The 24949-nt window shown below is 38.2% G+C and overlaps 1 protein-coding gene across 2 annotated transcripts in view; it reads right to left on the bottom strand.

The window, feature by feature from the left end:
- NGLY1 (N-glycanase 1) overlaps window positions 1–20242 on the bottom strand; it is a 45894-nt gene extending 25652 nt beyond the window's left edge. For both annotated transcript variants that reach the window (XM_054595766.1, XM_054595767.1), the window contains exons 1-3: window positions 20005–20242; window positions 11969–12083; window positions 7175–7426 (exon numbers count right to left, since the gene is read on the bottom strand). In XM_054595766.1, coding sequence (XP_054451741.1) covers window positions 7175–7426; window positions 11969–12083; window positions 20005–20135 — 498 coding nt within the window. In that variant the 5' untranslated portion in view covers window positions 20136–20242. The remainder of the gene's footprint in view (window positions 1–7174; window positions 7427–11968; window positions 12084–20004) is intronic.
- Window positions 20243–24949: the final 4707 nt, after the last annotated feature.

Below are 24949 nucleotides of genomic sequence, written 5' to 3'. Positions count from 1 at the left end.
GGGAGGAAAGGACTGGGTGGAGTGGTAAAAACTTTGGCAGGTTCATCCCTTATACTCTCATAATATTACAAAGTTTTGACGTTTAAATGTGCCTGGTTAAGAGGATTTACAGATCATATTATGTAGTTTTAACTAAATTAACCCTCAACCTGGCCTAAAAAAAGATTACAAAGACCCCTAGGCATCAATGCTAATACTAATAACACAAGCACAAGAAAACAAGAAAACTGCAGGGCTAACAGATCTTTTACTGTTTTAGTAGGAGTCCTTCAACAGCTATACTTTAAGGCAAAAAACACAAAAAATCACCATCTACTGAGATCTGACAAATTGAAATTTTCAAGTATTTAAAATATAGATTTATATCCACATTTGTTAAATGGTAGTCAACACATTTTTAAAAAATTATATTCACTTTTAACCTCCTCTTTACATTGTTTATAATGTGCACAGTATACTGGCACAAAAGTGTGTATATGATTTATAAATATAGATTGAGATGATATGCTCAAAAACAGATCTTTGATAGGGGCACATAATACGAATACCCGCTAGGAAGAATATGAAATGCAGTGATGAGTACAGGGGACTCTTCCTAAGACTTCCTGTGAAGAAGAAATGAGAAATGCAGGACATGCAGAATCCAGTGATATTTGTGTGCTGGCTTGTTTCTAAGATAAGAGAGCTTATAGAAAAAGTTCTTAGACATCAATATGCTTGTAAAAAAATACTGTAGAGTCCTAAGTTCTCCATCCCTTTCTGGTTCAGCTGGTCTGTGATATGTCCGGGAATCTGCACATCTAAGTTATTCTGACGCCAATGGTCCAACCTCAGATGAAAGCTGGCCTTAAAGCAAAGTTTAAATGCCATTGAGAAGAATCCCCAAGAAAAGAGGTTCAAAACTGGTTATAGTCCATGTAAGATCCCAGAGGGACCAGCAGAGAAAGGATAAAGGCACAAAAAAGGACCTGGCCTTTATTAAGAGCAGACACACTTCCCCCATTAACAAAAGGGATGAGTGCAATGGATGACTAAAGAAATCTGATTGATTTGGTGATAAGAAATCCAGGGTATTTACAACAGGGAGAAATATACTCCTTTACCAGAATTGGTATAGAAACATTAAAAAAAGAAAACCTTCCATTTTTACTTGAAATAATTCTTATTAAAATGAGGCATTTACAGTGGCATCTTTTTTTTTCTTCTTCTTAAATGTAGATTTTCATTTACCAAGAGGGTAAGAATGCAGCCAGGGAATTTTTATTTTCCATTTAATATTTTCAGTCTGAAAATTATATCATTCATTGTGGTTTCTAATGGTAGTCAAAAGATCCTGAACCATAAAGTTTATTATTGCCTTATTTCTTTAAAATCCATTGGCACAACTCCAGAAAAAAGTCAGTCATAAAAATAGAAGTGAGCTGATTGCATGGTGACTGCAGCAGCTGGGTAACCATGCACATGAGGCAGCAGTTACTGGCTTGAGAGTTAAAAGTGATCTGGAATAAAAATGGAAGTTTAAAATGTGAAAGCTGTTATCTTTTCTTCACTAATAAAACTTGGTTCCAAGTATTTTGGTTTCTAATGTGAGATATAGTTAAGACTCTTTATACAAAAAACGTACAATGTCAAATTTTGTTAAGTCATGTAACCAGTGGCGTTGGATTAGCAAATTCACTTCTTTAGTAAAGAAACAATGCTTCTCAATTCTACTAGCCCTCTTCTACATTTATGGAAACTTTTGCACTTTTAAATTTGGAGCTTGTTTTTAAACACAAAAGTTCTGTAATCAATTTTTAATGATAGTTTTAATCAACTTGTCACTGCAATAAACCTTTCTTTTCTTTTTTAAAGATTCTATTTATTAATTTTTAGAGGGGGGGAGGGAGAAAGAGAGGGAGAAAAACATCAGTACACAAGAGATAGGTTGATCAGTTGCCTCCTACAAGCCCCCAACTAGGGACTGCAACCCAGGTACGTGTCCCAACCAGGAATCAAACTGGTGACTGTTCAGTTTGCAGGCCAGAGCTCAATCCACTGAGCCACACCAGCCAGGGCTCAGTAAACTTACTTCTTATTAAAAACTTTTTCTATTTATAAAAGTAATAAACGTTGCAAAAACTATCGCGGAAAATACTGAATGGTATAAAAAATATGAAGTCACTTATAATTTCACTACTTAGAGGAAATTATGTCTAAGATGTCTGTGTTTAGCTTTCCAGACCTGTTAAAAATAAATACACTTATGTGTATTTTTCCTAAGAAAAATTGAATTATATAAAAAAATTGAATTATACACATACAAACACCATATCTGGGTTTAATTTCAGAATTCTGAGTTTACTTTTTTCTCCAGATACTAAGTCTCTGTGTCAAAACAGACACCATCATCATTTTTAATAGATGCTAACAATGCTGATTTAAGGATGTGCCTCATAATTTAAGTAATCTCCTACTGAAAGGTATATAGGTGTATTTTACCTTTAAAAATAGTAAGTTCACAAACAAGAAATTGGGCATTGAAATCTTCTGTTCAAAGAGATTTCTTCTCTTATAAAGATCACACATAGATCCAGACTAAGAAGATGTCTTATAAGATTAGTTAAAAAATTAACTCATTTTATCATGATGATAAAACTATATTATTTTTATAACTGCAATGAAGTAATCTCAAAAATTATCTCCAAAACTTCTCCTCTTTTGTTTCTGATATTTATTTGGGTCCTCCCTTTTTTTCTTTATGAGTCTGGTTAACAGTCTGTCAATTCTGTTTATATTTTCAGAGAACTAGCTCCTGCATTCATTGATACTTTGAATTGTTTTTTAGTCTCTATGTAACTTAATTCTGCTTTGATCTTGATCATTTCCTTCCTTCTACTTGCTCTGGGCTTTGTTGTTGTTCCTCTAGTTCTTGTAGATACCGGGTTAGGTTGTTTGTTTGAGATTTTTTCTATTCAAATAAAAATTATTTTAAATAAGTACATACATACCAATATACTCAATGGGTGACAATTTTTAAAGTGATAAAAGAATTGATGAAAAGTCCTTAACAATTTCAGTCTCAAAGAAGTCACGTGCCATAAAGACATTTGGACTAGCTGTGTAACAACTGCCAAATGCATATTTTAAGCAAATCATATTTCAGAATCAAGTTTTCACCCTAAAGTGCAAAACTGGAAACATAACACTTTTAACATTATGAAGTTACAAATCTTTGAAAAACTGTTTCTGCTGTTTTGAATGTTTTTGAAAGGCAAAGGGTATAGAAATATATAGCGTTAACAGGAAGTCATTTCTATAGGAACACTAAACACTCAGTATTATAAACAGCAAATTTAAAAATCAGTTGGATCATTAGGGAAATGAAAATTAAATCCACTATAAGATACTACTTAACACCCACTAAAATGGCTATAATAAAAAAGACAAAAATAAATGTGGGTGAAGATACCAAAAAACTGGAACCTTTACACGCTGCTGGTGAGAATATAAAATGGTGCAGCAATTCTGGAAAAGAGCTTGGCAAGTTCTTAAAACTTTAAAAATACAGTTACTATACAACCCAGTGGTTCCACTCTTAGGATTTACTCAAGAGAAATGAAAACATCTCTACACAAAGCCCTGTATATAAATGTTCAGAAAGGCAATATTCATAATAGGCAAGCTGCAAATGTCCCGCATGGAATACTATTCAGCAGTAAAAAGGAATAAAATACTGACAGACCGTACAATATGGATAAACTTCCAAAACATAACTGAAAGAAGCCAGAAGCAAAAGACTGCATATTGTACAATTCTATTTACATAAAATATCCAGAAAAGGCAGCAAAATAAATTTCTAACACTTATCACCATTTATTGAATACCAATATATTCTAGTACTTTATATTTTAAAGAAAAAACTTACTAGCAAATTTCACATCAATGACAATCACCTTATTCTAATATTTCAAAATTTTTCTCGATACAGTTTTAAACAAAAAATATAATAGTATTATATTAATTATATTAATATATAATAATAAAATATTATAAAGTTCATCAGTATTCAGGATTTTTCTAGTTTGTAGGAAAAATGGTTTTTTAATCTCTCTCCTGCTCGCTGACTTTGGTCCATTTTAACTCTCAAAATCCCCATTTAATGTCAGCAAGGCAGGAGACTAACAATTGTCAAATATTATAGTACAGCAACCAGTGGTGACAGCAGCTTAAATAACAAAATACTTTTTAAAAATGTACATGCTAGTGATCCATATATAACCATGAGCTGTCTATAAAAAACAAGGTTTAATTCAAATTTCTCTGAACTCCCATAAGGAACACAGAAAAAGAAAGTCTGTCTCAAGGACTACAGAAATAAGAGTTGATATACACTAACAGCTAACACAGCATTTGTCTTTGAGAAAAACAGTTTATTTTCTTCTAAACTGTAAATTTGTTTTGTTTCGGTGGTAGAATGAAATTTTGTTTTTCGTGAGTGCCCAGAGGCCTTCAGGTAATTAACAGAGTTTAAAAACAAACAAACAAACAGAAAAACCTCTCAAACTGTATCTGAACTGCCAGGTTTGGAACTGAAAAAAAGGAAAAAAGTTAAAGATTCAGAAAATGTGAATGGATTTCCGAAGCCAGAACACTAACAAAATACTACTTATTCCAGGAAATAGCTATTTTGTAAAATAAAATGTTTTCATGCATCATATGCTTTTCAGTAAGACTAATTAGAACTGTGTACTTCACACTACAACACTGAGATTCAACAAAAGATAACCTTTAAAAATTATTTATTTTTTATTGCTGTTTTAGGACAGTTGTCTCTATTTCACCCCCACCCCTCTCCCCTGCGCAAACTGCCCCCACCCTCAATCCTACCCGCCTTTGGCTTTGTCCACAGGTCCTTTAGACATGTTCTTTGATGACCCTTCCCCTTCTTTACCCTGTTATCCCGCCTCCTGCCTCCCCTCTGGTTACTGTCAGTTTGTTCTTTATTTCAATGTCTCTGGTTCTGTTTTGCTTGCTTGTTTGTTTTGTTGATTAGGTTCCACTTATAGGTGAGATCATATGGTATTTGTCTTTCAATGCCTGCCTTATTTCACTTAGCATAATGCTCTCCAGTTCCCTCTAACACTTTAGTTAGAAGATTCAAAAGAAGAGGTGCTAAAAACCAAGGAAGAGGTTAAATATGCTTCTGTTTATATATCAACCTTAACTGCCAAACAGATGAAGGCCTCTGACATTCTGAGGAATACATATGCTCAAGAAAGGGGCACAAAAGAACCCACTGCGGTGCATCATAGATTCACTTTTATTTCACTCTTCAATTTTTTATGTGATTGTTGTATAAAGTACACAACATATTAGTATAGAAGTATATAATTTATAAGGTAAATAGACATTTATGAGGTTATGTACTCAACATTTTATTACTGGTCTAGATATACAATCCAAAAAGAGCGGAGGCCACTGTTTTATAGAATGGATGGTCAGGGAAGGTTACTATTCTGTCACACTAGAGTTTAGTCCCACTTTTCTTTTACTCTAAGATAACTCTGTACTGAATAAAACAGCTTACATTATAGAAAGAATTATTATTATCAAGAGCCAACCTTTAAAGTCCTTTCTAGTTCACAAAGGTTTCTTTTCACATATCTTATCTTATCTGAAGCCTACAGCAGCTTAGCGTCTTTACTAGTCGATCCAATATTTATCGATTAACAGCTTCTCAGAAGTACTCATAGACACTTGCTGCACTTATTATAGATAAACATTAGCTGTGAAGCTAATCAGAAAATATTTTAATGACTTAAAGGTGAATTTAAGTTAACTGCGGCCCAAAGAAACATGTCTTACAAGAGTTAATCCTCCATGAAAAAAAGTTTAGAAACCACTCAAGAATTATAAAAGAGAACAGTAGCTATCTCTTCTTCTACCAGCCCCTACCACTATTTTTCTTAAAAAAGAAAATTTAAAAATATGTATATATTTATTGATTCCAGTGAGAGGGAGAGAGAGAGGAAGGGGGGAGAGAGAAAAATATCAATCTGAGAGAAACACTGATTGGTTGCCTTTCACGTGTCCCCATCGGGGACTGAACCTACAACCCAGGCATGTGCCCGAACCAGGAACTTAATCCACGACCTTTTGGTGTAGCGGACGACACTCCAACCAACTGAGCCACACTGGCTGGGTTTTTCTTTATTTTTTTAAAGACAAGCTTCAGGCCTGCCCAGTCCTACACAAAGGAGTGACTGCCAATCATTTGCCCACTAGGAGGTGAGGTTAAAGTCTGAGGAATTAATTCAGCTGGAGAAAATGAAAGGTAGATTTAATAATTGACTCTACATAAAGTTCTGCTATAATGGAGAGTATGACAAGGTGTTTTACAAAAATTAAAATAAGAATATGAGTTTAAGTTGGCCACTGATAAGTTACTGTAGAAAAATCATGAACATTTTTCTGATAGTGAAAATTGAGGAGAGGAATACTGAAGGACCTATAGCAAAGGAATTTTTGTACACAAGACAATTTCCCATTAAATGAGATCACTTGGGTGTACCAAGAATGCCTGTAATACAATAGCAGTTTAATTTCAGTTCTTCAGAAGTATGTATCAGTATATGTTAGTAACGAAACTTCATTAACTGCTAGCACCACTCTCGGTAAATTAATGCATTATTTACCTTAAACCTAAAGAAGCTGAATTTTTTATTGAATTGAGGTGATGATAATGGTTAGGTTGCTGGAATTAATAATTCCTATGGTGAATGGCAGCAGGTAAAATTGAGATCAGAAGTATCAATGCAGTAAATGCAATCTTATTTGATTGCTACACCACTTTCTAGCTGTTTCATTACTTTGTTTTAGATTACATGCTCATTTGTATAACTGATTTAAGTGCCAAGGCATTAAATACAGGTACATTTATAAACGATAAACAAAACTTAGCCTGAGAAGCAATAAACCACAAGTTAAGATTTAAAAGTATAAATAAAATACAGCCATTTTCCCTACTTTTGTTACAAATTTCACAGTTTTTTAGAACTGGGAACATTTGGATGAATTAGAAGAACCAAAATAGCTGGGGTATAAATTCAGGAATAAGTCATAACATTATTTCAAAACTTTTGCTGTCAACACTGTATAAAAACAGTTAAGAAAAGTTCAATTCTAACATTACCATTGGCGCAGAGGGTGGATTGGATGCCCGCCCTCCACTGTCCCCTGCATGCTGGGTTAACCCACTAGGATCTGACGAATGTGCTGTAGGAAGCTGGGTACTGGTACTGGTTGCAGGTTGCTGAGATAATTCTACTTTGTGGCTCTTATTTGATCCATCCAATCTGCTACGTCTCTCTATGGCAATGAGGTCACGAATTTTTTGCAGCTGCTCCACTGAAGCTTTTTTAGGAAAGATAAGATGTGTTTCTCCCTAGAATTAAAAAAAAAAAAAATTAGGTACAATTTTAACCTTTGCTTTATACTGACACTAATTCTTTTACATACACACAAAACCAATACTACAGAATATATAATGTATAATGATCATTGTTTTCTTATCATATGGTACTTTTAAAATATACAGTTAAAGGTAATGTCTAACATAAACCAGAAAATTAAGAAAATTTGTCTTCTTGTTGGCATAGAATGCTATTTTATTAGTTCAAAGAATCTTTAAGAAAAATATTTATATTTTAGGAATAGTAAGTCAGAAAGCCTCATAAGAGTTGCAAATATACATCTCTTCTCTGAAACAGTATATGATAGTACTATTTTCTATGAAATTCCCCATGAAATAATGATATGAGAGATACGGCTATACAGAATGATCACTGGTCACATAAAACAGTAAAACAAAAAGTTACCTAACAGCTTTTTAATCTTTCAAACCCACGTCTTTAAAGAACAGCTACATGATTAGAATTCTGTATACAGGCTTCACTAATTCTAGCAAGATAACAAAAAATACATCCTGATGGTCAATTCAAAACTATGGATTGTCAACAGTAATATTTGTGCCAAAGACTAGAGAAATAAGAGTTGATATACACAAGTCTACTAAGAGCATATGTCTTTGTTCCAAACTAAACAGTATCAAACAATAAAAATCTGACTCTTTATGTAGTGATTCATTTAATAAATATCCATAATATAACCAGTGTGCTTTGAGATACAATAAACATTCTAACAAAGCTCACACTGTAAAATAGCAAATTACAAAACAACAAAAAAAGTTAAATGAAAATATATTGAATCAATTTTCAAGGTGCTGAGAAGCAGCATTATTACAACAGTAATTCTACCGACTGCAAATGAAATAAAATATTTGTTACAAAGTGCTGTATATAGACTTGTAGACTGTAAGCATTTAAATTAAACTCCACAACTGAGAACAACCTTATTTTCCTGGTGATGGCAGACTTAGAGGAATCAACTGACCAAGATATTACTCAATAAAGACATGGAAATCAATTCCACATGAATCCTTTTTAAAAAGCTGAAAGATGCCAGCAAGCTCCATATATTACTCGTAACAGCTGTAAAAAAGACTCTTTCCATTTATTGTGTTTGTGTTCTAGCCATGAGCTAAGCATTTTACATACATTATCTCATAATTCTCACAACTGGCCTGAAAGATCGGCATGAGGTTAATCTCCACTTTTTATATAAAAATACAAAGGCTCAGAGAAGTTAAACAACCTGCCTGATGCTACAGAATTGTCAGAGCAAGGATTCAAACTGCATGAATCTTAACTGTAAGGCTATAACTGACTCCATTTTAGACTGAACAGAGACCATAAACCACACGTTTGTACAGCTGGAAGGGCTGAATAAAAAGAGACTATTTCTACAGTTGTGATGATTACCTACATGATAACTGGCACCAACTGGAACACAATGATTTTTCCAACATTAAAAGGAACCACCTCACATCTATGATGAGTCTGGGAAGAGAAACTGGACATCTAGTTTAAAGCCAAATAGAGAGGCTTTTGATCTCGGACTGTTATGAGTGGAAGAATACTGAGAGGGATAGCTAACACCATGGACAGAGACGGAGAAATAGCATGACAAGTATTTGGGACTATGTGTCAGACCACAGGTCAGAGAGGCTCCCCAATAAGACAGAGCTGTTGCTCTTGCCTTGGCTCCCCTCCCTTCATTCTTTTCAGGACCAGTTCTAATAGAACATGATTATAGCCAAAGTGTCTGTACCAAAAATGTTTAGTCAACAGCACTATCTTTTCATTAAAGGAAAAAAATTCCAGGCTTAATGGACTAGATCCAGTAACATATTAGGATACCAATGAGAATTCTAGTATTTAACAAACCTATGTTTCTCAAGGCTTTTTTGCTGAGATGATTCTCGTTGTCAGACATTCAGCAAACCTGGCCCCTGACTGCCGGCTAAATGCTGGCAATTAGTATCTTTCAGTCACCAAGACAACCCAAAGGGGGCACAGGTGGAGGGTGGGGATAGTTCCTGGTGAGAACCACTCCACTAAGCTAGTCTGATGGTCACATGTCCATCTGGATCTCAGTCATTCTCAATCTCCTCAGAATTTTCATAAAAAAGAATGCAGCCTCAGAGACAAGTAGGCCCTGAAGCGCCCAGGATTTTAATGTGTAGTTGAAAATTTCAGGATAGGTCTTAGATTCCTACTTCATCTTAACCCCCACCAAGTTTCTTTTGGTGGGAAAGTTCAGCCCCACTGGTTCAGGTGCAACTTAGCCACACTGAACAAAGCATTTACTTCAGACAGGTCCTGATGTGTGAAGTCCAAAGTCAGCCAGAAACTTTAATTTAATCTTATTATAACATGTTAATCTTTTCTGACATTGTGACTCCATTTGTGTCAAATGCTACTACAAGTTTCAGTCTGGCTTGTTACCTGGTACTGGTGGGATCAACCTGGTTTGCCTGAGACTGAGGGGTTTTCTGGAACGTGGGACATTTGGTGTTGAAACCAGAATAGTCCCAGATACACTGTGATGGTTGGTCACCCCACCTGGCAATCAGATTATTTCCAGAATGAAGGCAAATCTTATTCCACTAAATCTTTGACACTTCAGCAGTGAGAAATTAAGTCTCCACTTGTCATTCAATTTTTCTGTCATTTGACTCAAAAATCTGCATTTCCTTCAACAAATTCAGCAATGGTCTCAATTTTCCCCTTCTATAGTTTTAAAATCTCTATGTTCAGATGACACCATAATTTAAACTTGCAGCCTAACATCTCCTTTTCAGTTATAGACTCCTATATCCACCTCCCTACTTGGCAACTCTACTTGAATATTTAATATCAGTTTAACGTATCAGTTGTAATTATGCAAAATAGGCAGTGATTTATCTCTCACTATCTGCTGGTCTCCAAGATTTCTCATTCTCAATTAATGGTATTTCCATTCACTTAATTTCTCAAACCAAAACCTACAAGTCATCTTGATTCCTTTTTTTCCCTTATACCCCATATCCAATTCATCAGCAAATCCTATCAATTCGGTTTCAAAAAGAAATCTGGATCTTTCCACTTCTCTCCAATCTCCACTGCTACCAGGCTCTAATTCAACATGTTTACGCAGCGCCTGAATGCACCAGCACTACTCCCGGAGCCAGCAACACAGGGAACCAAATGGACAAAAGGCCCTGTCCTCCTGGAACTCACACCAGCCACTACCATCTCTCTTAGGCTAATACAGTTACCCTTCCACCTGGTCTGGTCTCCCTGCTTTGTCCCTTGCCCCCATCCCAGAACATCCAGAAGATTATCTTTACAACAGCTAGCATAATCTTTAAAAACATTCTTCTTTGCTTAAATCCTTCCGACAGCTTCCCATCTCACTTAGAACGAAGGCCACAGTTCTCAAAATCCCGTGCCCTGGCCTCCTCGGTATAGCTATTTTGTGTAAAAGCTACTATTGTTAGACGTCCTCTGCACACATGAATCCTTCTGCCTGAAACAGTCTTACCAGAGAGTTTCAGGCACCTGCACTGCTTCTTGTCACACAGGTCCCAGTTCAAGTGTTATCTCCTCAGAGGCTTTCCCTGACCCACTCTTTCTATGTAGCTGCCCACCAACCTAGTTGTTTTTTATTTTATCACTGTTATCTTACTGTCTTCTTTGCACCCATCTTTGTTTCCAAGTCTACTGTCTATCTATCCTACTAGAATGCAAACTTCACGTTAGAGAACACCTGAATCTACCTAGTTCACTGCTGTATTTCCAGGGCATGGAATAGAATCTGAGGTGGCAAGCTGACAGGCAGGAAGAATGTATACCATACAGCAACTCAGCATGCTTCTTTAGCAATTTCTACAGTCTTATCAATTCTGACTGCTACTGACTACTGAGTCTCCAAAACCTGGTTCAACTTCTTTCAGTATTCCATCAACTATAAATCGTTAAGCATATGTACATAAAGAAAATTCATATTCTTGGTAACTACTGTCATTGTGTTATAAGATTAAACTATGCCATAAGATGCCAGAAGTTGGAAACACCACACTTTTCTTTTGACCTAAAAACAAAAAAACACAGTGAGATTCTTTTCTCCTGACACAAAACTTATGTGCAGCAACTAAACTCAGCTTTGCTGTGTTTACTCTTTTTATTTCTTATTGGTATAGGTGGCTGCACCCTATTAGTATTCATGTGTGCTCACAAATCAGGTTTTGGCTAAAAGTCTAAAGTGAGCCATAACTTGGTCCTTGGGTTGCAAGTCTGACCTCCAATTAAAAAGGATTAAGACTTGTAAGAATTTTTTTTATGGGAGAGTTGTTACATCTTACTGTGATTTTAAAGTACATTTATTATGACTTTTAAATGTCTAATAGGTGAAGAAATAACTAGCTCCACAGTTATTTCCAAAATGATTAATTTAAAAATATTTTATTTATGTAATTATCCATCAACACAATAATGAACGCTTCGTACATGAACGCTGGGGAGAAGACACCCTTGAACAGACTTACCTCTTCAAAGCCCATTTCAAATAGACATTCAACGGCTCCTCTGACGGGCAAGAGTCTTGTAGAAAACGCTGTGTTCCCAATCCGGATAGATCTGTATTTTTCATCATTGGGGTTTCTGATTTAAAAAAAAAAAATTTTGGCTATATGTTGTGTGTAATAGTTAATATTTTTCACAGTGTTTTTGCATTCCTTCTCAAACTGTATACTAGCTATACTCCTGCAACGTAGGATAAATCCCAACTTTAAAGGAAGGGGGAATGGAGTCTGGAAAAGTGCCTGATTTTGTGATTCTTTCCTCACTATACATTCACTGCAACCTCACTGTTTAATTTCACAACTGAAAATATTAATGCTGGCATATGGAAATCCTTGTGACATTTTAATCCTGAGCTAGTCAAGCTAGATACCTTTATGAGCTTAAGTTGCTAAGAAAAAAAATCCACGTTAGCTCTAGACTGAGGGGAGGAGGTTTTGCCTATCTTGTTCTGATGGACCTCAATAATCAAGAATGGTGTGTGACACATAGATGGTGGCTAATAAACATTTGTGCAATAAATGAATAAAAGAAACTAAGAAGCTATAAAATTGATCACAGCTCCTCACAGACTTTACTTCTGACAAACATGAAGCTAGGTATGCCTTTAGAGTCACTTGATTTTCTTTCTTCCCTAGTCCAATGATTGTATTTACTGTAAGCTCTGCTTCAGCTCAAGACATACTTTTGTCACAGCAAATGTGGTATAAAAAGAAAATACAGACTTCTTTCACTTAAATAAGATTTTGAATAATATACATGTGATGAGGCCAGTACATGAAAAGCTCTGAGATTTTTAATAACCTTGATAAATCAGAAAGGCTGTTAAAAAACAAAACAAAAAAGAAATAAAGTTAAGATAATCACAGCCTTATATTCAAAAGATCTTCAGAACATAATTTAGGGTAAGTAGTTCTCATATCTGATACCAAATCTTTTAAAATGGTGGTGGCTGCTATTAGAATTATATTAAGAAGGATTCTCAGGCTGTCGAGGTCAAAAGGAAGATGCCTAGTGGTTGCAGGGAGAGGCTCACGCCACATACCTAGGGTATGAAATTGGTGGTGGTAGGGACAATGCTAACAACTGATAAACATCCTTGTCGTAACTATACATGTTCTCTAGTTATTATGATATAAAAACCAAATTTAAAAAAAGGATTTTTAATTGTGGAAGTCTCAACACATGTCACATTTCTTTTCCATCAAGCAATTCCTTACTGTCAAACTGTCTTAAATATTATATGAATTCTTTTAAACCTTTTCCTTAAGTTCAAAAATTATGTAAGTTTGCCCTGACCAGTGTGGCTCAGTTTATTGGGCACTGTCCCACAAACTGAAAGGTCTCCAGTTCTACTCTCCGCTCCACCCCCAGGTTGGGGCATGTGCCTGGGTTGCGGGTTTGGTCCCTGGGAGGCTCATACCAGAAGCAATAAATCAATGTTTCTCTTTCACATCAATGTTTCCCTCTCATTCTTTTTCTTTCCCTTCTCCCTCTCTAAAAACATATACATAAATTATACAAGTTTATTATAGAATATTCAGAGACAAAAGCTCTAAATTTCTCAATCATCCACACAGATTAGCACTAACCTACACTTTACTACCCATTCATGAAAAGTAAAGAAACTGGGAGTATTCGGTAATTTTTATAACAATTTGATGTTGCCATAAAATCATTTTATTTTACAGAAATTATAGATCCACAAAGACTGGAAATTAAAAGCAAAAACATGGTTATTCACTCCAGTTCATCTGAGAATAGTAGATAGTTGAAAAACAAACACAAAGAAAAAGATGTGCTCTACTCTTTCACTCTGTGTATTAGGACAGGGTTTGTCAACCTTGGAATTACTGACATTTGGGGCCTTTATTGTGGGGGACTGCCTTGGGCACAGCAAATGTTTAGCATCCTTGGCTTCTAGGCCACGCTCTATCACAAGCGTGCCTCCCTTTCTTACCATGTAACCAAAAAACATTAAACTATAAAACAATCCTACATTTATCAAATCAAGTCACTGATAAATGAGGCATCCTTTCATGATATTCCACACATTCCACAGGGTAATAAACATATCAATACCACCCAAATGATATATTCTACTGTTGCAAAACTACTTCAACTATTTTAATCTATTTTTTCCAAAGTGCTTCAGGTTTCTAGATGAGCAAAGTCTTTCATTAGGCTTCATTTTCTAGTTTTTCTCCCCTCTTGCACCACTGTTCTGATATAGCTTATTGTTTTTATACATGTTTCAATGTAACTGTTGATATAAAGCTTTTCCACAACAGGCTTTGTATAGTTTAGATTTTCCTCTTTAGTTATTAGTGAGCAACTTTCTTTTTACAACATGGATGGACCTCGTTTATCTCTTTTTCCTCACTAAAAGCAAATTGCAAACAAACAAAATGACAGTAATGTCCAGTTATCCAAATCTTATCTTCCTCTTTTTGGCTGCAAAAGGCTTTATTGTTTCCATTTGGTCCAAAGCATGGGAGAGGGCTCCAGGGTGGTTAAAAGGATGCCTAGTGGTTGCAAGGAGAGGCTCAGGCAGAAGCCAGATACCAGGGAAATGCAGAGGAGCCCCTCAAAGGTCTCTGGGCTCCGAAGGCTCCTAGTTGTGCTTGAGGGTTAGCCTTTCAAAGAGGTATTTGCCCAGCCCAGCATGGGGGACGGCCAGCCTGCGGAGGTTAGTCAGGTGGCTGCCCATCTTCCTGATGAGTTTCACCTCCTCTTCCAGGAAGTGGTTCCCCAGGAAGTCACAGAGATGAGTGTCTGTGCAGGTAGAACCCAGGGCCTCAAGACCCAAAAGGGCCTGGGTCAGGTGGTTCTTCAAGGCCATGACAGCTTCCATGGTGTCCTGAGTTGTACCCCACTCGTCTTGGGAAGGCTTCAACAGAATGTCCTGGAACAGAAAACGGCCACTGTGCTGGTTTTGCAACTTTAAGAGATGCGTGGCGCCCTCATGCTTCTTCTCCACCAACTCGGAGGAAGAAGTGGCCCAGGCCTTGCAGAGCTACACTGTCAGGGTTGAAACAAAGTGTAGAGAGAGGCAGGTGCAGGAGGTCCACAGATGCAGGTTGGCCAGGTGGTTGACGGCAGCTTCCACCTCAGTGAAATAACACTCAAGGAGGTGAGACTCATGGTTGTTTGGCAATGAGAGGTTAAGGTCAAAAACGGTGTTGGCTCATCTTGGAGGCCGAGAATGGCTGAAGTGGTGACTGAAAAACGTTGGAGGCTGGAAGAAGGGGCGTCCCTGGGTCTGTTCCGTCCAAACCCTGTTAAAGCAAGAGGCAGATCCCAGCGACAACCGAGAACGCTGACCTGTTTCATGGAGGCTAACGTGATGCCAAAAGTCCACCCCTGAAACCTCAAAGGTTTACAGAAGTTGGCTAAAGGGCCATCATCAGACCTCAACTCCATCAGATTCCATTTCCTCTCTCGTGAAAGTGCCATGCAAACACTTTCAGGATCTCTAGCTTTATAGCATCATCCCAGGGTGTCCACTATTCTTGAGCTCATTGCTACTATCCAGATCCTACAGTGCCTAAAGTATCCCTAAGAATCCCCTTTATTTTTGCTTGATCTTATTCCATTAACCTAACTTTTTCTGCAGACTTTCCTCAGATGTTTTTTTGCTCTTCGAGCTGTTATTTTGCCCTCTATCTTTGTTGATCATTAACTATTTCTCCAAGTTGTAATATTTCCCTTGCTTATTGGCAACTATTTTGCATCTTTACATGTCTTTTTTTTGGGGGGGGGTGTTTGGTGGGTGTTGTTGGATGATGAGGTTGAATGAATGGGGTCCTGAAAAGGCAGCAAAATTTCCGATACCTCACTCAGCCACAACTTTGAACATATTTTGGTGTCTTCTGAGTTGTCTCACTCCTGACATCTACCAAATTGTTTAATTTATTTTTAAAAAGTCTGTTTTTACAATTTCAATGGTAGGGAAAAGCCATGCTTTACTCCTTATAAAAGTCATAATCTTCTATGTTTTAAGATTTTAAGATATGTTAACAATAGACCTCACACTGAGGTGACAGCATTTCAGAAATAAAGAAGAACTTAAATGTTTCTATTTCAGAAACACTGAGAAGTAAATATATTTGATAATTTATTAGCCCTCTTCCTCTTCGGAATTCAGGTATCACAAAAAGGGTTCATGTAAATGGAAACTTAGTACATGAGTACATCCTATAATCTTGTATTTTTATTACTAATCACAAAAATTGCTTTTTAGTTCATTTTTAAAATTACTTCTAGTTCTTCAGAAAAATCTATTATTCTGAGATACACATAAATTTTCAAAGACATCTATCTGCCTTAGAACCATCTGGGAACCATCTCTGGCTCTAACTATACCATTCTCTGTAGCGGACAACAGGGGAAACATTCTTGTAATCTAGCTAGTTTAACATGAAAAACTGAACAATAACAACAATAGATAACATATGTGCCAGGTCCTTTATTTCTATCTTTGGCAACAATCCTATAATGTAGGTCTTTTTCTTTACTTTTAAAAACGAGGAAACTGAAGCCCCAAGAGTTTACATAAATTGCCTGTAATCACACATTTAGGAAATGGCTGACTGAGATTTAAACCAATCGGCTGGATTACAAAGCTTACATGTTCTCCACCATGCAAGATGTCAACAGACTCCCCAACCCTTGCTCAATGTCTCCAGGTGTCAATAATAACCTAGATTAGAAATCTGAAGTTATTTGTTGTCTCCTCCCATTACCAGCTCTCTCTGCATTCAGACATCAAGAATTGCCAATCCCTGCCTATAATACTTCTCTCTCTATTCTATCCTCATTTATGCTTATGATTACTTAAATAGCTTCACAAATGAAATCCATACCTTGTGTCTTTTTACATCATTATTCTACATGAAGCATATTCCTTCAAATGTTTCTTTTTTGGTCTAGAAACTACAATCACTTTGTCTTGCCTATCATGTCAATATACATTCTCTGTTACTCCATCAACCAGACCCATCCTATCAAACCTCTGTTCTCAAAACTGTTCCATGTTAGACCCTGGTCAGTGTGGCTCGGTTGGCAGGTCATTTCCTAAACAGAAAGGTGGCAGGTTGAATTCCCTGCCAGGGCACAAGCTTAGGTTGCCGGTTTGGTCCCTGTTTGCGGGGTACGTGTAAGGGGCAACTGACTGATTTTTCTCCCATTGATGTTTCTCTCCCTCTCTATCTTGCTCCCTCGCCACTTCTCTAAAATCAATGAGAATGTCCTTGGGTGAGGATAATTAAAACAAACAAACAAATGAACAACAAAAACTGTTCCATGTTAGAGGTCCCTGTGCTATCTCCTCACATAAACATTTAAGTGATTAAACACTGTCCTGGAATTGACCTTTAGATTTTATGCTGTGGCTATTTTCCATACCTGGGTTTTTCTCCCAGGCATCTTTTTCTTTTCTTTTAAAAAAACTATTTTATTTTACTTTTGATTTTGTAGGGGAAGGGAGGGAGAAAGAGGGAGAGAAACATCAATCAGTTGCCTTCTATAAGTGCCCTGATTGGGGTTCAGACCCGCAACCCAGACCAGGAATTGAACCTGTGACCTTTCTATTTGTGGGAGACACCCAACCACTTGAGCCATACTAGCTAGGGCCATATTTATTTTCTTTGAAAGCAAAAACCACTTTCCATTTTTGGGCCTTCCCAGTCATATATAATGCTGTTTATAACCAGAAATTTGCAAAGGAAATTAGTGGAAAGTAAAAATTTTTAAAAAGAACAGAACATTTTTTATCTAGAAGTCAGTGAACTGAAAAAAGGTAAAAGTTTCAAATCCACAGCCTATTGTACATGCAAGTTAGCATATATTTTATTCTGCAATTTCATCAGCTTTATGACTCTTAGTTGGGGAATAGGATAAATATCATACAAAACAGAAATTTAAAACTTAACCTAAAGTATTATTTTCATTTGTGTATAGTGAGAAGTCTTATTGTTAAAAAAACAAAAACAAAACTGCTAATGAAAAGTCTCATTTCAGCTCTCATTCTATAAAATACTGTATCATACCCTGAGATAGGAGCAAGAGAAATCAAGACACTATTAGCATTAGAGATATCTCTAACACTAACAGATTTCCCCAAACAGCAAAAGGAACAGAAAATGTTAAGTGTTCTCAACTCTCAAATAAGTTAGATAAGCAGATCCGCAATGTAGTGTGGCTATAAATAAAGAAGACATTTGAAGCTTTTCTATCAAGAGGTTACCAAGTCTCCGGATCTGAAAGAGGAAGGCAAAGATGGTATCCCCAACCCCACCTGAAAGAATTTAAATTCTAATTGGAGGGCAGGGACTAATACTACTGCTTAAGACAAACTACAAAAGATTTTCATACCATTTCCAATTATATGAGTCCCAAACTCCTAATTCCCTTTTTAGATAAACACTTTTTAAGATCAGAGACACAAGCCAGCTAAAAAGATGGCAGCATGCCAAGCTGCTTCTATGAGTTTGGTAAACATTCATAATGATGATTATGATGCTAAGATATTACTTGCATGCAAAGGATTTCCTTCCTTAACACACTCTGATTTTAGATCTTGGTTTCACTTCATTGAAAGCAGAAGTGAATCCTCATAACACGGCCACCCCCTTTTCTGAACAGCAGGGTTTAAACAGAGTGGTAGCTTTCCAAGTGGGCGGTCCCAGCTGATGGGGCTCTGGAGAACTCAGCCTGTGAATTCATTCATGCAGTCCGTCCACTGACCCCCTGGCACTCTGAAGAGCTGTTAGACCGGTCAGGGTGAGGATGAACTGAGAAGGGGTCACAGAGGAAAGTGGTCCCATATAGGTCACAATTATTGCATCCCTTGTAACATTGGGCACATAATAAGGGCTATGTTTTTCCTTCAATTTACTTTTAAATCATGAATGTTACATACATGAACGCTGTTATGGCTGCCAGGGTTAAAATACTACACCTGTAATGAACATCTCTAAAATGGGGCCATACGAAATCTGTAACTGGAAACTCAGAGGGATTTCCTTTCAGGTTTCACGCCAATATACCCACCACTTAGAAGATCAAGTACACCAGGGGCTGAGGGAGTACAGAGAACCTAATCATCCTGACCTGATGAATGAGGCAACACACTAAAGCACCTGGCACTTGGAACACCTTTAATCTGTTTCATTTCCCACCCAACACATCATACCCCTCCTGAAGGTACCATATCATTTGATCTAAGAGTTGAGGTGGTTATCACTCAAAATGAATAACCAAATTTGCCTCCTAATTCCCCAAATCTGTCAAGTCCCTTAGAGATCTAGAGCTGTACTTTTGCTCACAGGAGAAGGAAAACAAATTACTCGGATCCAAGGAGATTATCTTCACAAATTCCTACTGAAAGAGACATTTTGAAAGTGAAATCCAGATAGTAACATGAAAATTTTATTTTTAAAATACTACGGTTAATAAGGTTTCAATCAACAAAAATGCAGAGAAAGACCATAAAAATGTAAAAAAGAAAACGACCCCCAAACAATCCACCATTTCAGCGTTATGCTTAGTACTAGGACATTCACAAAATGTTAAGAAGAAAACATTTTGTCAGTGACTAACTTCTGATAAACCTATGGAAATGTAAGCCTCCTTGTTCGGCAGTGGGAATGAAAAGCTGTTACCGTTTACGTCGTGTCATATAAAACTGTTAAACACGCGGATCAGAGGCAAGTGGGCACGCCTTCCCACCTCCCTCGCTCTGCCCTCCCCCGGGCCCTCCGGTTCCGCCGGAGCACCCCGGCATCAGCCAGGTGCCAAGTCACAAGTGCAAAGAAACTTCCTTTCTTGAGCGGGGGAGGGGCCTGGCCGCATCTCGAGGCCCCAGACCCGCGGGCTGAGACGCTGAGTCAGAGCCAGGTCCCTTACCCCTCATAGTGTCTCCGCCCTCCCGGGCCCCCACCAGGCGCCCCAAACCAAGGCCAAGCAGGCGCCGCGATCCGCCGACCCCGCAGCTCGGCACCTGAGGATGTTGTCTGCGTAGGTGAGCAACAGCTTGGAGGCCTCCAGAAAGGTCTCCGGCGTGTTCTGGCAGAGCTCGGCCACCGCCGGGGACGCGGAGTCCGAGGAGCTGCCCAGCGCCGCCGCCGCCATGCTTGAGCGCCTGCGGCCGTCGCCGCCCCGCGTGTGCCGCGTCTCGCACTGAGCAGGCGCCTCAGCGCGCGGCCGCCCCTGCGGCGAGCTGGGAGGGGCGGGGGGCTGTTTGCGAGAGGCGGGGGACTCGGCTTGGAGGGGGTGGCGAGGTCCGGGTGGGAGGGGCGGGTCTTGGTCGGGAAGGGCAGAGGCTTGACCGGCGTGGGGGGGCGGGGCCTGGTGGGAGGGGCCGTGGTCTGTTCGCGAGGGATTGGGGGCTCCGCCAGGAGGGGCGGGTCTTGATCGGGAGGGTCGAGGGGCTTGGCCGTGGTGAGTAGGAGGGTGAGGCCCTGCGGGCACGTAGGTGAGGGGCGTGGCTTGGGCGGAGGGCTCGGGGTGCTTGTTCTCGAGGGGCAGGGTGCTGGGCCAGGGGTAGTTATTCCGGGAGGGTCAACCCGCATGGACAGGGGTCTGGTTGTCAGGGCCCGCAGGTTTCGACTGGAAGGGTGGGGTTCTTGCTGGTCAGTGTGTTGGATTAGGCGTTACTTTGGTGGACTGCCGAGGTGCCTGTTGGTCAGGGCCGAGGATGGGGTTCTTCCCCACCTAAACTGATCCAGCCACAGAGGTGGGGAAACCCCGTATACCTCCACCGTTTTCCCCTAAATAAAACGATCTTACAAATTCGTTCTCGAAGATTGTCAGGCCTTCCTGGATAGAAGTGGCGAAAGACTCCAGAACGAAGGAGCAACAAACGTTCAAAAACAACCGAGTGGTTGTAAAACGCTGCTGGGTTTCTGGTATGTGAATTATTTCTAGAATTAAAGGAATGCTTGAAAATCTCTTGCGTAAGTCCCAGCTCAAATAGCATGATGGCTCTTTTAAGAAGTTTTTCAAATGGCAGGTTGCAATGTGGTGTTTTGTGGACTCAATTTACCAAGTGGTGTGACCAGCATTAAACACATACATAATAAGGACAAAGGAGAATAGAATGCAGGGAGAGGAAAGACAAAAATATACATCCCACATAATAAGGGTAAGTGTTATTTTGTGACTTCGTTTTGTAGGTAGGTTATGTGATCAGTGTCATTGCTTTTATAAGATGAATCCTAACCTTTGCCTTACCATGCCCTTGAAAATGTACTTTACTAATGAAATTCCTTTCCTAACCTCAACAAATATTTGTGTTGACCGTATGATTTTAAGAGAAGTTACTTACCTAAGTAACTTCTTTAACCGTTTTTATTATTTACCTTTTGTTTGCTTTGAAATTTTCTCCCAGTGCCTATCTATGAGCAAGGCCCTCAGCTATGCCATCTACTTCAGTTACACTTTATCTGCTGGTTACTTGTGAGTTTTTAATAAATATGTAGGGTTAAAAAAAGATTTTATTTGTTTTTAGGGAGAGGGGAAGAAAGGGAGAAAGAGAGGAAGAGAAACATCGATGGGAAAGAGAAACATTGATAGGTTGCCTCTTGTTCCCTCCCTAACTGGGGACTGAACCAGAAACCCAGGCATGTGCCCTGATCACGAACCAAACCAGCAACCTTTTGCTTTTCAGAACGATGCCCAACCGATCACACAAGTCAGGGCTAAATATGTAGGTTTTTGGACCAGCTTCTAAGAATAGTGTGTTTAACTGGTAGTATGTTGGTAGCTGCTATAACTAAAATTTTCAGTGACTTGACAAAAGAGAGATGTCTTTCTTGCTCACGTAACAGTTTATTAATTGCAGGTGTCATTAGTCAGAGGGCAGCTTTCCTCCGTGTAATTATTCAGGGACCCAGGCTCCTTCCACCCCATAGAATACAGGTCAACAAATATTTTTGGTAAAGGGCCAGATAGCTTAAGGTTTTGTGGCTATAGGGTCTCTGTTTCAATTATTTAACTCTGTCTCTGCAGTTGTAGTTCCATAGACAGTACTTTAAAATGTATGGGCTTAGCTGTGTTCCAGTGAAATTATTTACAAAAACAGCCTGCTGGATTTGACTTGTAATCCGCTAACTTCTGCCATAGAGAGATTTATAGAGACTTATGTATTAGTTAGCAGTTGGGCAAAAAGAAGGCCTACCTGCTAAACCACTGGGGCCTGGAAGTGACATACAGCATTTTCTCTAGCATGTTGTGGGTAATAATGAAACCCCACCTAGATCAAAGGAGAGCAGGCTGGGAAATGTAGTCCCTGGCTGGACAGGTACCACCCATCACTCTATAAATATGAAAGGTTGGGGCCTGGGGTGATGACTAGCTGTTTCTACCACAAATTATATTCCTCTTAATTTTTCTTTTTTTCCCATTAACACGTCTATTTATCCTTATAATAATTCCTTATAATAATTGTATAAGGCTATTAAATACTGTGTAGTTTTTATGATTTTTTTAAAAAAAATGCAATACTTAAAAAGAAGTAAAATCGTAGGAGGAAACCCAGTATACTTGTATACAAAACACCAAAGTCATGGTGCTCTTGAATTAAAGCAGGAATGTGTGTGTGTGTGTGACAGACTGCCATCACCATCCCCTTGACAGAGATAATGGCCTTACAGTCCTTTTGTGGGGAATGTGCAACCACAGTGAGAAAACCAATGGCATAGACTTATTACTGGGATAACATACAGTTCATAAAATCATAGAAATCATCATTTCAAGAGTAGCCTAATACTTTATTGTTTATTTTAAATCACCTGAAATTTAAATCCATCCAAATTACTCTTCACCAATACCTGTTAAAGTTCTTCAGTGATTATGGTCTCTCTTGGACACCACCATTTAGGAAGCTATTAAGGTAATTTATTATAATGGACTTTGACTCATTCTTTCCCCCATCAGTGTCTTCCACTTAAGTCAGGTTGAAAATATTTTGATTTCTTAGTTTTTTTAGAACTAAAATTTAAAATATTAAACTATTCTTAATCTCTTTATACCCACTATTGCTTCAAACAACTAAAGGATGTTCTAGTTGCTCTAGTATTAATTCAACTTTGAACTTCCATTCTTTTACTTGATATTTTCTTTTTTTGGCTCCAAAATGATTATTTTTTCCCCAGGACTCTAGCTTTAAAGTACACCATCTTTAGAATGGAATAGAGAAAAAAAATAACTCATTACATTTTCTCCATGTTTGGTTTTATCATAAAAAATGTTGAACTCAATAAGCACCATGAGCAAGAGAGGGGTTGCAGCCTTATAGGAATTGCAGCGATTCATCTATGTGTGATTGAATTAAGCGATTAACCAACAGTTATTTGTTGAGCACCTGTTGTGCGCAAAGTAGTCAGAGATAGATGACGTAAGACATTTAGCCTAGTATGAAAGACAAAAATAATAATACCTTACATATAGATATCCCTTTAGTTGAAACAAAAAAGTTACTTTGAAAAGAAAAACAGTTATTTGGTAAGAAATGCACAAAGCAGTGCCTGTTAACAAACCAATATAAGGGCATGTGTTCATTCATTCACCAAATTTTTGTAAAGTGGCTACTAAATGCCAAGCACTGTGGTAGGCAATGAGGCAGTGAAACAGATAAGCCAGGCCCTGCTTCATGGAAGTCATGATGAGTTTATAGCAGCATTTAGACCAGCAGCACAAGGGAAATTGTCAGAAAGACAGATTGTCAAGCCCCACTTTTAAAGGTGAGGCCAAGCAATCTGTAGCAACAAGTCCTACCAGTAATTTTGATGCACAATGAAGTTGGCGAACTAGCTGAGAGGAAGAAAAATTTCATTGTGAACTACCATTTCATGGAAGAGGAAGGATTTGAATAGTACTCTTAAATTTGGAGGTTAAGGAGATGAGCAAGGGGAGGATTTCTTAGTTGTGGGAGAACTCCCAACACTTAATCAGGGACAACATCCTAGCCGCGTTTTCTCCTTATCTGCATCTCTCTCCTATGCCATTACCTTACTTCAGGCCCTCATCACCTGTTGTTCAGTCTTAAGTCTATTCCCATGTACATTCCCACATCCCTCAAATCCACCTTGCACACTGCTGCAACAGTGCTTTCGAAAGCACACAATTCGTCATGTTATTCTCCTGTTAAAATGTTACCTATGGCTATCCCTTGCCTGCACCCTAAGGTCAAATGGTGTCAGGAAGCAGGCAAATGACTTCAAGTTACGAAGTGGCTTTGTTCAAGACAAAAGGGAGCAGTAGAGAACCTGGTGAAAGAAATAAGTTTACCACATCTTTTTCCTAGAGGAATTTAGAGTCAATAAAAGATTGCAGTCCAAATTAGGTCAGGACTGTCCATCTGTCATCTCTGACCTACAGGCTCTAGTCCAAAATCTTCATGACACCCAAGATTTTTTGTGATTGCCCCTGCTTTACTTTCATACTTTTCCTGTTGCTTTGTCCCATAACTCAAATCCAACATTGGCCGTATTGAATGACTAGTAGTTTGTGGCAGGTAACCACATCTCCAGGCCTTTGTTCTACACCACCTATGAGAATGCCCTTTCTCTCCCAATTTACCAGACATGCATTTACTCATTTTCAAGATGCAGCTCAAGGATTACTTTTTTGAAGTCTTTTTCTGAATTTGAAAGGTAGCATTGATCTACGTGTCCCCTTTGTATTACTATAATAATTCTATTATGTTCTTATATGATAGCACCTGTTTCAGTAGTTTGCACATATGTTTCCATGGCTGTCTCTATTAGACTATAAACTTCTCGGAAGCAAGAACACGTCCTACTCACTTTTGTACCTCCTACATTGAACCAGCTTCTAGCAAAAGTTAAGAGGAAAATGAATGTTGAAAAAAAGAAAGTACAAGCAAAGATACAAAGATGAAAACAGAAAAGCTAAAGTCAATCCAAAGATACTGAGAAGATCTG

This window comes from Pteronotus mesoamericanus, unplaced genomic scaffold (genome assembly GCF_021234165.1).
Source record: "Pteronotus mesoamericanus isolate MK-2021 breed Mesoamerican mustached bat unplaced genomic scaffold, CSHL_Meso_final scaffold_54, whole genome shotgun sequence".
NCBI classification, from domain to species: domain Eukaryota; kingdom Metazoa; phylum Chordata; class Mammalia; order Chiroptera; family Mormoopidae; genus Pteronotus; species Pteronotus mesoamericanus.
This window is presented reverse-complemented; position numbering and strand designations above follow the sequence as displayed.